The sequence below is a fragment of the Lutjanus erythropterus genome, chromosome 14, assembly GCF_056507025.1.
Source record: "Lutjanus erythropterus isolate fLutEry1 chromosome 14, fLutEry1.hap2, whole genome shotgun sequence".
Lineage (NCBI taxonomy): Eukaryota > Metazoa > Chordata > Actinopteri > Lutjaniformes > Lutjanidae > Lutjanus > Lutjanus erythropterus.
In genome coordinates this window covers 37,671,523-37,688,359 of record NC_139330.1, presented here as the reverse complement: position 1 = coordinate 37,688,359, position 16,837 = coordinate 37,671,523, and the positions used below count along the sequence as shown (strand labels likewise).

Here is a 16,837-nt window from a genome sequence, read left to right as displayed (position 1 = left end):
GACAGATGAATGTAGACTGTGACAGAATAAGCTGATATATATTCACTCGACTGGAGAAACGTGCCCGCATTAAGCACATCCACAGACATAAACCTGCAGGTGGAGATGCTGCTGCTGCTACTAGCTGCTAACGTTAGCCACACTGTGTGTCAGGCTGGCAGCTAACGTTAGCTCTGTGTCCTTTACCTGCAGACACTGTGACCGTCTTCAATCTGAAAAGGTGAAGCGTTTAGTGAGTTGTTGTCATATTTTGTACATTAATGTGTAAGGTTTGTATTGCACAGCGCGAAGTAGCGTGCATTTCAGTGGCATTTAAAGTACATATTGGTGATTGTAGACTGTGATTAACGTCTTCAAATGGCTCTTTATACACAGTATTTTTTTCGGGCAGTGTTATTATAAATGTTATATGTTATTATAAATTAATAAATTCTGCTAAACTGCTTTTGTGTTTTCTTAGTGAGTAATCTAAATTAAATTTTGCATGTAATCAACAGGGAAATTAGTTTCCAGGAACATCCCTAGTGCACACGCTCAAGCAAGCACGCCTGTGGTGTTTGTGTGCAGCAGTTTAATGGGTCCCCACCGAATCACTTTCCTGCTGCGCACGTTCCGGACATTGTTTGGGCTATTCACTGGTATGGCGGTATATGAAAAATTCATATCATAACGAAAACAAAGACTGGTTTTCGGTACAAACCAGTATACCGCACAGGACTGTTCTGCCTTATGGTTGTCAGGAAAATGGCAAGACCGTACCTGCATGGTAGGCAGGATGCACTGATGAGGTCAATGCACAAGAAATGGTTCTGCGTTCCAACAGGACCATAATTCAGTTATTACTGCAAACAGGACTTGATAGCTTTGTAGTCACTTTTACATGGCTTGTCAGCTGGGGATCTTCTTAACAACTAATTTCCCGTAAACAGATTAGTAGAGTAAACAGTAGGGATGTAACGACACATTCAACTCATGATTCAATACAATTTTTTCTTTTTTCTTTTTTTTACATAATGAGCTTGCAGACAAACTATGACTGAAAAATATTCCTGGAATTACTTCTCAGAAAAAAAAACGTGTGAGGTAGGGTGTAGCTGCAAATCACAAAATAATGATGTATATTTAAAATGCATACATAGATAGATTATATATATATATATTTAAATATATAAAAACTACAATATATATTTTCTCTTATCTTTAACAAATTGAAGAGAATCCCTTTTATTTTTCATCTCTGTGGTAAACTGAGCAAAACAACCCATGTCCTCTTCTTTAAAGTGCAACTGAAATTATATTTTAATCTTATATAACAAAAAAGAAATAAACTCACATCAGTACAACTAAATGAATAACACAAATAAAATGAAATCTCTACAAATAAACAAACTAAGGCTTGCATGCTAGAGTGCAAATCTGCTTGTCAGTGTGGATTGTCCTTTTAACAGTTTCTTTGCTCAAGCAGTGTTGATTTTAGCTTCTCACTATGCTGCCAGGCGATATGCTGCATCATCTTGGTTGTGCTACTTGTGTAGATCACCACCCTACTGCAATATCTGCATGCAGCCTTAATCTTGTCTATGATCTTCTCGTCCTCTCCATTTTTGAAGACAGGGGGCCCTATATTACACCGATCACAAGCACATGTGGAAAGCATGAGGCACAATGGATTTAATTTATTCAAGGTGTGTCCAAATCAAGAAATCCAGAATTTGAAAGTGTTTCTGAAGTTTGTAGTGTGCAAAATTACACACGGTATATCCAACCAGCTCTGTCAGAGGCACACATACCTTTTTCTCTCCAGGTCAGGCCGGTCTGGCATCGTATTTCATTTTTCATTTCAACTGATTTCAGTTGTCACACATTTGTATCGATTTTCAACAGTCTCACGATGCATCGTTACTAGGGGCGTGTATCTCACTGACTGAGACGATTCGATACGTATCTCAATATATGTTCAATGATACGATATATTTTATAAATCTTTAAGTGGCCAACGATTCGGTTTGATATGATTCAGCTCTGTCACAATACGATACAATATGATGCAATACAAGACAATGCAATGTGTCAGTCTTTACATTTTGATTAAAGTAATGCTACATTTGTAGAGTGCTGTTGTTAGTTGCCAAAAAAATCCTGATAGTTTTACTAAATATAGTAACAGTAGAGACAGAGAGGGAGACTTTACAGTGATGTTTATATCTTATTATGAGTCTCATGTGTAAATGAGATTAGATAAATGAGAAACTTTAAAACTGTTTAAAACATCAGTATTTTTGCAGTAAGATGATCTGCTGCTCTGTTTCATATGAAGAGTGGTGTGGTTTTGATTAGTGTGGAGGAACAGTGATGCTCTGTGTTACCTGCTCTCACAGTGACATGACGTCTCTGTGGGTCAGACTTGTGTCTCTGCACTTCGCTGTCTGACACGTTTTGCATATACGATCTGCAGCATTGTTTTCTCATCTTTCTTATCAAACTCAAACTTAGTCTACACTTAAGCGTTACAAAAGTTTGGTGGCGCGCCGTGGTACAATGTTTTCAGCGCTGACTGTTATGAGCAAAAGAAGAGGAGACACAGGAGAGGGAGGAGGGAGCGCTTGTTTTGTGAGTGCAGCAGCAGGCGTCCAGCAAGAACGGTGCAGACAGAGACAGCGGGAGAGAGAAGACAGAGGAAAGATAACAGTGGCGGCTCCCTGATGCCAAAATTAAACGCATGCACATCCCAATGAGATGTATCGATACACTAGTGCTGCATCGATTTGTTTCCGATTCATGTTCAGCTTTTTACTGATGCAGGGCCGTCTGAATCGATGCACTTGTATCTAACACATTAAAGTCTGATGCATTGGACGCATGAGTGAATCGTTACACCCCTAATCGTTACATCCCTAGTAAACAGAATTATAAATTTAGACTAGTCCACTAGTAAGAACAAACATTTAAAACAATGCCTGTGCCAAATGTGGTCAGACTCAATTTAAATGGTTGTATGCCAGTTTCTTCTGACACAGCCTTCATACAACCTTGTCCTCATCTTCTGAACCAAAAACTGCCAAACATCTTGGATACAACACTTAACTGTACATTAATAAAATATCAATAACTGAGCCTGACTGATATGGGATTTTTGAAACTGATCTGGCAATTTAGCCAGCCTCGAAGACATATGCCGAACCACAGCCTCAGTTAAAGGAAAACTGTCTGCACTGATTTCGCGGATGGTGGAATAGGAGAAGAGGGTGGAATGGTTGGAGGATGCTAATAAGAAAATGGAGGTGTTGCTGGAAGCTAACCCTGCAGCCACCAAAGCAGAGATGGAGGACCTCTGTGATAAACTTGAAGATATGGAGAACTGCAACAGACAAAATAATCTACGATTTGTGGGTGTCCCAGAAGGTAAAGAAACCGGGGACATGACAGCTTTCATGCAGGAATTACTGTCATCGATCCTTGGATGGGATGAAAGTGTGCAGCCACCAGAGATCGATCGAGCACACAGAGCCCCGATTCCACGGCCAAACCCAGGGGAGAGACCCTTCAAAATCCCTCAAATTCAGGGAATGTAAGAAGGCTCTGTGGGAGCATAACATGAAGTTCGCTCTCCTCTACCCTGCTATCTTGAGGATTGACCACAATGGGATCCAGAAGTGCTTTGATGATCTGAAGCAAGCAATGGAATAGGTTCAGAAGACTCCAGTGTAAGGGTGGTTTGGAAATGATCAAGACCAAAACGAGAATACTCTCTGGACACTAGTTTAAGTGATGTGACACGATAATTAGGAGGAGGTATCTGGACTAAGCGGACAGACTCAGACTTAAGGTAGGACTATATCAATATATGTTTTCTCATTCCCCCTCCTCTCCCTCCTGGCTTTCATTGGACTTAGTGAATGCAGCATTTTATTTGAAGGTACCTCCTCATAATTTATGATGTACATAGAATTGATAAAGATGCTGTTGGTTTTCTGTAGGGTAAGTCACTGGTCAGTTGACGTTCATGGGCCGTAGGTTTTGTTGTGTTAGAAGGGGGAGCTCAGAGTTCAGTGTTAAGTGCTATATTTGGGAGTTAGGGTTCCTTAGGCTGGAGGAGTCTACATAGGCTGGCTGTTTTTCACATGTCTATTTTCAAAACTTGTTGATGATTGCAAAACTTGACAATTTGTGTATTCCTACTTGAGCCATGATTATTACAGTGTAGGATCTAGCCAAAGCTGAGGGGTTTTAACCCTTATTAATAAAATATTACAATTCAAATGCATCAGGCAAATTAAAGATGCCTCGCCACATACAGTTCGTTTAAAAAAACACCGATATTTTTGCTCGGCGGGGCGAACGGTTGGGGAACCTTCGGTCGTTCATTTACAATTTTGTCTGTTTGCTGTTGTATTTTTTACATAACGGTTGGAAACTCTCTCTCCTCCGCTCTCTGCGTTTGGGTGGGTGTGTCTGTACCAGTTCATGGGTGTCTGCTGTGAGAGAGGAGCGAGGGGGGAGACCCGCCCGTCACAGAGGAGAGGAGAAATGCATTGTAATGAATGCAATGAAACGATAGCAACGCATCCGATAAAAAGAACACCTGTTATAGGCCCTTTTAAAATATAAATTAAATAATGAAATTTAAAAAAATCTGCAACTTGAATTTCTGTGTGGGGGTCCTGTTGGCAGGGCATCTATTGGGAGGGCAGGGCGCCCTGCCAAATACACTATAGGGGAAACACTGGGAACTGTCCAATTTCACAAAAGACAGATCTCGACCGCCAGATAACCAATTATGAGTAATTTCAGAACTACCGAATGGAAAAGCCCCGGGGCCAGACAGCTTACGGGTGAATGTTTTAAACACTATGCCACTGAATTGACACCTTTACTACTTAGTATGTACAACGAGGCACTTGTAAAGGGGGAGCTTCCAGCTACTCTGTCAAAAGCTTTAATAACACTTGCTCTTAAAAAGGATCAAGATCCAGGTTACTGTAAGAACTATCGTCCGATTTCCCTTATTTCATTAGATACCAAGATTTTGTCCTTGCAAATAGGCTGAAGAAAGTAATGAGCTCAGTAGTGCATGAAGATCAGGTGGGGTTCATTCAAAAATGCAGTTCTGCAGACAATATTAGACGTTTTATCAATTTTATGTGGGCTGTCTCAAATTCCAATTCGCCGACTGCGGCTGTTTCGCTTGACACTGAAAAAGCGTTTGATAGGGTGGAATGGAGATTTTTGTTTACAACTTTACAAATTTTTGGATTTGGAGAAATTTTTATTAAGTGAGTATGTCTATTATATAATCATCCAGAAGCAGCAGTACAAACTAATGGGTATATCTCTTTATATTTTGAGTTGGGAAGAGGTACACGCCAGGGGTCACCACTTAACTCTCTGTATGTTTGGTGATGGAACCTCTTGCAGCTGCAGTAAGGGGTGATGATAATTCTCCAGGAGTGACGTATGTAGCACCCAATAATGTAATAATTTACTGAAAATGTAATAACGCCTGAAAATGTAATAAGTTTTGCACTTAACTCAATCGAAAATGTAATAAAACCCAATAATGTAATAAAATATTCTGACTGATATTGTAATAAGATTTTTACCGATAATGTAATACCTTAATACATTATTGGAGATTTATTACATTTTCAGGTGGGTCTTTTTAAAAAAAAAATCATAATGTAAAACTTGACAGATAATGTAATATAGAGGTCTATATTTTGTGTTTTGAGAATATAAGACTGTTAAATACACTGACTTTGAAACAAGAGAATAACTATTGCTTCCCTAAACATACTTTGCTCTCCACAGCTTTCCAACGAATGACTACCTCGTGAAAACAACCACAAACCAACAAAACAAATTTAAGTAACACTTCATTTGACGAGGGTATGCATAAGTATTCATAACACCAACACATTATTTAAAATTTGACATAAATATATCCTCTCATAAATGGTTATTATATCACTTTGAATGACGGGCGGCATGGCTCAGTGGGTAGAGTGGCCGTCTTGTAACCGTTGCTGGTTCGATCCTGGCCTGCAGAGCTCATGTTGAGGTGTCCCTGAGCAAGACACCGAACCCCTAACCGCTCCTGATGGGTCGTGGTTAACGTCTTGCATGGCAGCTCTTCCGCCATCAGTGTGTGACTGGGTGAATGTGATGTATAATGTAAAGCGCTTTGGGTATCGTTTCAGGTAAAGTAAAGCACTATATAAATACGGACCATTTACCATCTTCCTCTAGCCTATGTCAAGTGATAGTGGTCAGCTGACATACTGTGAGATTTACCTCTATAAGTACAGGTTTAATAAAAATGTCAGCATAAAAATGACAAAACATAATGACAACTGACTTGGTTATTTTTTAACTTTTGGGGTTTATATAAATTTTTGGGGTTTACACACACACACACACACACACACATATATATACAAGATATATACATATACATATATATATATATATATATATATATATATATACATATATATATATATATATATATATATATATATATATACATATATATATATATATATATATATATATACATACATATATATACACGATTTGCCATTATACAGTCACTATATTGTATAAATGATGCTTTTGATGTAGCTTGGACGCCGGCATCCTGGGAGAACACGATCAGGTCCTCTTTTAGGTGGTGGCTAGCCAAGAGAGACATTTCTCGCTTTATGTGACCACTTGGTAAGTGAGTACGCAATGTCTCAGCATCATTACCTTCAGATTTCTGTGATAACGTTTGATAATAGTTGGGTAATGGTAGGCTTTAGACGTTTTTTCAATTTTCAGTTAAAATAAAATTGAAAAATTATACATTTTATTGACCATGTGACTGCATATTAGCCTAGTTCTTGATGTTAACTTCTTGACACTTTAGCCAAGGCTTGGCTACTTCTATAAATAGCTTAAGACAGGGGTTCCCAACCTTTTTGTCACTGTGGTCTGTTCACAGGTGGTTCACAGGTGCACGGACCACAAGTTTTATTAATAAATTTATTTTTTCAATCATTATTAATTTTTCTAACTTTATAGGCCTAATGGTTTAGGTTAAGAAGCACTTAAGAAATCTGTTCACCTTAGTATGTTACTAGACTGTTTCTAGAATTGTTTGTCCTGTGCAATCACCTGTTGACTTTACACTTAATATAGAAGTGCCCGCTTCAGTTTTCAAGATAATTTAATCTTTATTTAAAGCCTACAGGTTAATCTCATAATATACTTTATGACTGACCACTTTGTCACTTGACATCTTACTGATGATAAAAGATAAAAGACTGATAAAAGTGAGACCATTCATGAGACCATTAATGAGTGAGGCCTATATTTATGTCAGGTGTCACATAATGTGTATGTGGGTGTTAGGAATGCTTATGTTATATCTTTACAAATGAAGTGTCACTGACTTGTTTTCATGAGGTAATGATATGTTGGAAAACTGTGAAGTGAAGAGGTACGTTTAGGGAAGTTACCTGGAGTCTCCAGTGCTGCTCAAAAACTATACCAGAATTCCAGCTCAGATATATCTGAGCTGGAATTCTGGTCACCAAAGGAGGTAAGTCCATCACACACTCAGCAGGACCAGGATGTCCCTGAGTATCTCCATGTGCATATAGCTGTATGGTATAGGTCTGCAATTCAGTCATTCTGTTGTTTCAAATCCAGTGTAGGCTATATAACAGTCTTGGATTCTCAAAACACAAAATATAGACCTCTATATTACATTATCTGTCAAGTTTTACATTATCATTTTAAAAAAAAAAAAAAAAGACCCACCTGAAAATGTAATAAATCTCCAATAATGTAATAAGGTATTACATTATCGGTAAAAATGTTATTACAATATCAGTCAGAATATTTTATTACATTATTGGTCAGGCCCGCCACTCCTAAATCCTAGCCGCCACTCCTTAAAATTTCTTTCTTTTTTTTCTTTCTTTTTTTTTTATTGTTGACGCAAATACACCACCGCCGCATCTCTCCACCTTCAAAACAGACTCCTGGCGGGTACTTGCGAGCACCAAGGTAAACTGCAGATAACTATCTTGCTCAGTATGGAAATATACTTGCGCGTGCTCATTTGCATGATTTTACAAGTTAAACAGACGTTCACAATATGTCGATGACCAGCTAACGTTACGTAACTTATCGGTAGTTTAAGTTAATTTGCCCCGGTGCCAACTCAGTGTCGCTAACGTGAGTAAACTAATTGATAGTATTAGGCTAACGTTAATATCTACACACCATTATGTAACAACTGACTGCATTTTTCAGATGAGTTTATTGAAATATTTCTATAAGAAGAGAAACGGAACGCCTGCCCCCGCTGCTGAAAAAAATCCTAGAGGAAACAATGTAATGGCTCTGTCCACAAACTATTGATGTTCGCAGGTGATATTCTTTCACTGGTTTCAGACCCCACAGTATCAGTACCCTCGTTGATGAACATAATAATTTTTTGAAGATCTCAGGACATAAGGTCAACTGGAATAAATCTGAGGCTTTACCATTAAAGTATTGTCCGACTACATTTTTCCAGGCTGGCAGATTCAAGGGGGCAATAGATTGGGGAATGACATGCAAAGCAAAGGGCCACATTTACCAGTCTTTTCCTGTGTTACAGTAAAGTCACATGATCTTCTGAACTTACCATACTGTTCTAGCCGGTCTGTTATTTGCCTAATATCAGAATTTGTGTAGCACCTACAATATTGTCACAGTACAATAGAGGTATTTGGCAGAGGTGGGACCAAGTCATTGCTTTGCAAGTCACAAGTAAGTCTCAAGTCTTTGCCCTCAAGTCCCGAGTCAAGTCCCAAGTCAAGAAGGGCAAGTCCCGAGTCAAGTTGCAAGTCCTACACTTTGAGTTTCAAGTCCTCATTTCAACAACAAAGTAATAATATATCAAATGTACACATGTCCTCAAAATCCTCATCTTTTTTTCAAGTCCTCTATATCAGGGGTGTCAAACTCACTCACAGAAGGGGCCAAAATTTAAAACACAGTCTAAGTCGCGGGCAAAAAAGGATTAACATTTATTGAACAGTCTAAAACTGACTGTTTTATTCAGAAAAATGAATTTGAACAGCCAGACTGCAACAACTTTTTCCTCAATAAAATAAGATTTTAAATATTTTTTTTCTTCAACAATAAAGGAAAGCAAGAATATTTCAGCTCAGAATATTTAAACTCACATATCCAGGTGGGGGTTACATTTGAAAATGCTTGCTTTTTGTCTGGACACAAGATATCGCACACTTTAATCATGCAAACCCTCAATGGCACTGCATTTGGCATAAAATATATGCTCATATAATAATATTACAAACCCATCAGCCCATCGGGTACAGATGAGCATATTGACCTGCTCAATTTAACATTAAGGCCAAAACGCACTGAGAACTTCAATAGAAAAGTCAACTATAGCTTCTATGGCGAACTGCAGGCTTCGGATTTAAAATTTAACACCACAGAACCAGCAGTATTTTAGGAAAAGGTTAAACTGCACACTGACGTAGGGGTGGGCGATATGGCAAAAATATCATATCACGATTTTTTTATTAGAAAATCATGATTTCGATTTTATCACGATCTTACATGTATTTATATTATGTATTATGCTATGTATTTAGATTTACATTTACTGTTTTTACTTTCTACTTTTTTTTTCAAGCACAAAGGTAAAAGTAAAGGGAGTAATGTCTGCAGAAACCACAAACAGAAGATGGAACTAACTCTTTTAACTGAAACAGTCACCAGAATGCTTTGTTAACATGTTAAAATCACAACACTTTTCTTCTGGAGCAGGACAGACGCTCCCAGACCCCCAACAGGGGACTGGTTTACCAACATGTGATCTTTTTCTCCTCTTACAAGTTTGCAGGTCTGTATTTAGTAATCAAAAAATACCAACAAGAATACCATTAAAGTACAACAACAGCAATAAAAATGTTGAATTTTCAAAAAAGGAAACAATAACATGCAAGACTTTTAAATTGTAATTAAGTAAAAACACTAATACCACAATGTAAAAATACCTAAGTAAAGAATGTGAGTATTTTTCCATCACAGCAGGTCAGTGATCAGTGTTTCAGTGACTCTCTGTGGATCAGTGAATAGTGTTTTATTTATGGCGGCCCGCCACATTAAAAACATCGACACCACGACATGATTTTCTATTTTTGGAGCTGCGCACCTTTTTCGCTCGTGTCTAGAAGGTAACGCTTTATTTGCGCAACTCTCACGAGATTTGTGTCCGTTATTTCTACTAAAATAATCAAACTCGTGCGATCTTTCGCAGGTCTAAGGTTCCCTTCTAGACACAACCCTCTCTGTCTCTCTACCAAACTACTGACAGCAGACTGTCTGTAAACAGCATGATGTTACACTGACTTTACACAGACTTTATTTGTGTGGGTTTGGTTTGTCACCAACTTTGGCATTTTTATTTTTTTAATCAGTCCAAGAGGACGACGGTATCAGTGATTGATTAGTGATCAGTCTGCCCTCCTCTCCTCCCTCACCTGTTCACTCTGCTGTGAGAAGATCTGAAAGTTTCTCACAGAGAAACACAGACTCTCCTGTTTTACGTATAGGCCTCCTTATACAGTTGTTTAATTTTATAAGTGCATCTGGTTGGTGTCGATGTCATCAACCATCACGTTAGTTTCTATTGTAATAAACTCCATTAACAACAGTCTCCTCCACACGCAGCTTCTCTGCAGTTGGTCTGTGCATTTCCTGATCAGCTAAACCAGCGGCAGAAAGACTAGAAAAGTTGCGCCAGTTAAAATAGAAGCGTCCTGTCAAAATTTAAAAACTCTTAATAATTTATTGGTTGTAAGTCCGGGTCCGTATAGGACGGCGTGTGGGTCTGGACTTGGAATGCGGTCCGCCTGTTAGGGACCCCTGATCTCCTCACTTTGGCAGATCGTCTACATCATGTGTCAAACTCAAGGCCCACGGGCCACATCTGGCCTGCGATTCAATTATATACGGCCCGCGAGCTAATTTCATGTGTCTATTATGAATGGCCCGTCGGTAAATAGCACTCCCACCACTCGTACTACAAGTCCCACAATGCACTGCGTCAGCTGCCGCGCAACTCGAGAAATAAATCAGCTTGCAGTCGCGAAGACGCGAGCTTCTGTCAAACGACAATGTAAACAGGTTTGTCTGTTTAGACAACTGAACAATTTTAATTTTAATTTGATTGGATGCTGTGCCTGCAGCTCGCACACACACACACACACAAATGCGCAGAGAGAGAGAGAGAGAGAGATGCAGAGCATTCGTAAGTGATAAACATTTTAATCTTTGTGTTTTGGTGAAAGTAGCAAGTCTTTTCAAGTCAAAGGGCTCAAGTCCAAGTGAAGTCACGAGTCATTGCTGTTCAAGTCCAAGTCATTTTGTCAAGTTGAGTCAAGTTGAAAGTCATCAAATTCATGACTCGAGTCTGACTCAAGTCCAAGTCATGTGACTCGAGTCCACACCTCTGGTATTTGGTCAAAAATAGTGTTATTTGATTTTGACAACATTGCCAAACCTATAGATATTCTGTATATTGCCGCATAGCCTAAAAATATTAAGATATTATTTGTAAGCAACTTGCCCAGCCCAAGTATGATTACAAATGGACAGCTACATTATCAGCAAACATCACAGTTTTATGATCTGTTTCTTTGGTGATAGCATAGTTACATCAGTGAAAAAAGTTATGGTCTGGATTTCACTCAAGGCGATGTGACGGCTTTTAAATCAGTTGCTCTTCACAGAGATGTGCTGCACACAGCAGCATCTGTCCTGTCTTTTCACTGCAACTCTACATTGAGATTTCGGGTTTTATAACTTATACAAAAGTAACAGTGACAGTAAAACTATGATGCTCACATGTGGTCCGCGGATCACATGCATGCTGAACCATAGAGGGCGATCCGTATGGGACACACATGCCCAAGATGCATGAAGGTCTGGGAATTTTCTCCTTTCTCCAACAAAGAAGTAGCTGATGTTGGTTACTATACTCACTATGTCACTATATTGTTTACTTATTTGTAAACTTTGACATGTTTGATGTCAATAAAAAGTCGTCTTCTTTCATAGACTTAGTGTAAATGGATCAATCTATTGAAACAATATATTCTAACATCTGCCAAATGTTGGCAGGTTGATGTACTTCACACATGGACTAGTCACCAGTACAGCAATGCTGCAACAAACTGACACAAAGAAACAACGTAACATATTGCATTTAAAGCTAACGTTGTGAGAATAAGATTCAAGACATTACTCACTTTTCTGATGAGTAATGTCAGTACAGTCACACAAACACACACAGGGTTTTTCCACTGGCATTTTTGGTCAAACTGTGTCACACTGATTTACATTTCAATTACTGCCTTTATTGCACAGAGCTGTGCCCAAGATGGACCTTCTCTTCTGCAGCTATTGATTTTTTCAGTAATCGAGTAATCAATCAATTATTCTGGTGATTAATCAAGTAATCAGAAAAGAAAGTGCGCAGTCCGCATTTTTTTCTATTATATTACTTTTGCATTATTTAAGAGCAATGGCAATACACAAAAGAGAAAATAAGAAAGGTCTCTTAAATTAACAACTATAAATTGCTGAAGTCTCTTTATGTTCAGCTCTCTACACCTTAACATCCTAAACTAAATCTGTATAAATGCAGTTTCTTCCCTCTGTAGCTGATTGTACTTTCAGATATCTGCTTTATTACACACAGCTTATTCTGCTAATCCATGCTCACTCATGATTACCTTGGTAAACTGTTGCATGCACACATGGAGGGTGTGCTGCTTGCAGGGCTGTCACTTTTCATTCGAGTTTTGGACATTCATTCGGACATGAGGTGAAAAGTTCATGTAATTACCTGTTCGAAATGTTGGCTGCAGACTCTATAGGTGCACCAGACAATCTGATGTAGTTTACCTTATGATCCAACAGAGGGCGCTCTATGAATTCACTATCATGTTGACCTATTGAATACTCTACTGACCTATCACTACACGAAGCTAATGTTAATGTGTTGTTTTGCTATGAAAATGGAGGCCAATAGTGAGCAAAGCCGCCCTGAAGACGATCACGATACCAAAACATCTGAGAAGCAGCTTGTGGAAGTATTTTGGGTTCTACACCGTGGATAGCAAAGTCACGGACAAAGACAAGGCTGTTTATCCACTTTGTAAAAAGCAGCCGTCTTACCCAGCATTTACACCAGGCGCGGCTGTGCCACGGAATGGCTGTGCCGCGGCACGCAGAGAAATAGATCCCATTCTAGTCAATACTGTAATTTACACCAGAAGCGCCGCAGCGCGTCTCAGCAGCGTCACAGAAGTGGCTCGGCGCTCCGCTCCGTGGAGAATACGCTCCGAGTCTATTTTTGCCGGATGGCGCGTCAATTGACACAGAGCTGGTCGATTGGGCAGGAAGTCAGGCACGGAAAACAGGGGAGAATCCGGTTGATTTTCAAAATAAAAGACCCCGTGCAGACTGGCGATCATAAAGACAGACAGAAAATAAACAATTTAACTATGTATCCTGCTTATCCATGCTAGAAGCACAAAGAGCAAGGAAAGAGGACTTAATCAACAAAATCAAAGCAAGTAAACATAATCAGACGGGCAAAATGCTTCGCTGCTGAAACGCTTCTGAAACGCTGCTGGTGTAAATTGAAGTCGTGTGCATGACGGAGCAAAACCGCGGCGCAGCCGTTCCATGGCACAGGTGCGCCTGGTGTAAATCCCGGGTTACTTTTCAACGACAACAAACCTGCAGGCTCACCTTCTAGCTTACCACCCAACTGAGGCAGCAGAGGCATCAACAATCAACTGTTTTTAGGCTTTCTACCTACTACAGCTTTAATGCTACATTTCCAATGAGGCACAAATGATAAATAATGAGTAGGCAGACCTTAACGTTGGCCAAGACACTATGCGCTACACTCTGCTAAAAGAATGTGGTCACCTGCAGCCCAGACAACCTCAAAATATGGTGTGCATGTTACTTGTGACTAGATCACCCAAGACACATGTTAATACCAGGTGTAAACAGGGCCGTCGGTGCAGTTAGACTGTAGGTGTGCTATCCTATTTTGATATAAAACTTAGTCACTATATTAACTGATATAACGATTGTTTATCTTGCTAGACAGAGAGGGCAGTGGTGGAATAAGACCTCAGAGCTTTTACTTACGTTTAAGTACAAACACTACACTGTAAAAATAAGCACAAATTTCTGCATTATTATTACATAGCTTTTCACTACCTTCAGATTGTCCAAACAGTACTTCTGATGAACCATTCGTCTTTCGATAGTCATAAATCATCTGATTTATAAATCATTATTATTATATTAATCATACTAGTGTCACAGGAACAACTATGACATTACTGCTAAGCCACAAGTCCCAATGAAAATACTTCCAAAACCAAATACAATCTTTAGGACACTTTTGTGATGTCATGTTACCTTTCTTGAGCACATGATCCACTTGGACCATGGTCCCTGAACAGGTTCAATTGCTGATATATTGGATAATTTTACTTTTGCCCACATATTGTAATGTCAGTGTTGGCACAAATAGGTAACCTTCCACCAGTGCTTCTCAAACAGTGGGGCAAGCCCCACTAGTTGGGCATTGTGCCACTGCAGAGGGTGCATTGATGACCAGAATATATGCTGTGAAACTAAGTTGCATGAATATGATTTATCTAAGAAAGATTAACAAAACAGAGTTTTCTGGTGCTACCATGCTGTCTTTTAACTCAATAAATTCAGCTTGGGCCCCTTTATATGAATTGATTCCTCTATTATTGCTAAAGGAAAAATATGTGGTATATTTACTGCACTAGAAGCATACAGGAGCAAGCTAGTTACAGTTGTTATTATAAACTAAAGAACCATCATTTACATATTAAATTTTGCAATAGTGATCTAACAATATAGTCATTTTTAGGTCCCTAAAGACAATGGACTTTTGGAGCTGGTGCTAGGGAATTTAAAAGTTATTACATCAATATATTGGCCAATAGTCGTCATTTATCTAGATGTAAAATCCAAAATGACATCAGGGTACTGAAGCAGTCAAATTTCACTGGTCATTTTAAATAATTATAGGCCTAAATAACTAAAAGTAAACTAAGCATAAATAGAACATCTTCAATTTATAAAAATAATTGTAGGCTACATAAAATGCAATAAAAATAGAAGGGGGAAAAAAAAAACTAAAAAAAAAAATCTACATTATGTTCTGTAAAACTATATCAGACAACATATATGCCAATACAGCACTAGGCCAATATTGGGCAGATATATCAACTGGGCTCCAATACTTTTGTTCATGAATTCAACGATGCAATATTCTGTGCAACAACAATTCAATGCAATATGCACTGCCATCAATACTGCATTTATGTATTTACACCTTACATTTCAATCAACCAAAACTATTATTTATTGTTGTTTAAGACTCTTGCATCTTACACGTCTTCATTAGTATACATCCATACACTTTAGTATTGCGATATTATATTTTGTGACACTGTATCAATTCTCAAAAACACTGCAAAACATGCAAAGATTGTGGCAGTGGTTCATTCTATTTAGTTCTTAAACCCTGACTGCTTGATGGCATCAGACCTCACTGCTATGTTCTAAACTCTTTTTTAAACTCAAATCATGTGCATATGGTGTTGTTCTTTATAATACAACAGGTTTCCTAAAATTAAATTTAAAAAATGGCAATATATCATCATAAAGTACCGCAATATATTGCTTTGTAGCTTGCTTGCCAATACACAGCCTTATTTTTTATGTCTGATCTCCATCATTATTGTTTTTATTTACACTGTTGTGTACACTGTTATGTTATATATATATATTATTGTAAATATATTTCTAGATACTAACTAATACTAATAGAGTACCTGGAACGTGACTCAATAATGTTCTGCTAGCATACTGCTAGCTAATCTATCCGTGAACTGGACCATTAGCGAGCACTGTCGGGTACGTACCCTGATGAAATGCCCTGTTGGTGGCCTGTTATGGAGAAAATCCGTGGCTGAGGCCGAAAATGGTCCACAAGGTCCATGGGGTCCAGGGAGAGGGATAACACAAGGCCCTCGGTGACTGAACGGTGGGCCATGGGGTCGTGGAGGTCCGAAAGGCGGCGGCCCGTGTGCAGGTTTACGCGGCCCATACATGTTGGTAGTGCAGACAGCCTGCTGACTCCGGAAGCGCAGAATGAAGAAACCAGCATAAAATTAAAACAGTTTCCCAGCAAATGTGTTCTGTGCGTGTACTTCTACCGGTTCCACTGGTTCCACTGTCCGCCCGTAGCTACCCCGCGAACACAACAGTACCACAGGAAGCAATCCTTCTTCTTCTTCGGTTTAAATGGCGGGCTACAAACCAACGTTAGGGTGCATGCCGCCGCCTACTGTATAGGAGTGTATAACGTCATGACTTCATATTAGGTTAATTTCAAGAGTCAAAAAAAAAAAACAAAACAAAAAAAAAAACCCATTATATTCTGAACGTTGAACCTGTTTCATATATGTACTTAAGTAAAGCCCTCTGAACCTGTGCCTGGTTCTCTCCTAACTCACCTAAGCCCTTTAGTGCTCCATTCCCTTCCCAATTTGACCACACTGTCCTTCAACCTTTTCCTTTTTGTGATGAAATCCACAATCAACAAATTTCACATTTATCTGATTCTACCTTTTTCATGATAAACATTGGACTATTTAATCCTGTATGTCCTAGTCTTATCCTAGAATAAGTGACA

General features: G+C 38.8%; 1 protein-coding gene across 2 annotated transcripts in view; it reads right to left on the bottom strand.

Moving 5' to 3' along the window:
• Nucleotides 1–16,423, bottom strand: part of LOC146315949 (uncharacterized) — a 34,614-nt gene extending 18,191 nt beyond the window's left edge. The window contains exon 1 of one of the 2 annotated variants that reach the window (XM_084735656.1): nucleotides 16,065–16,423. In XM_084735656.1, the coding sequence (XP_084591782.1) occupies nucleotides 16,065–16,253 (189 nt within the window). In that variant the 5' untranslated portion in view covers nucleotides 16,254–16,423. The remainder of the gene's footprint in view (nucleotides 1–16,064) is intronic. The other variant, XM_084735655.1, reaches the window with a different exon arrangement.
• Nucleotides 16,424–16,837: the final 414 nt, after the last annotated feature.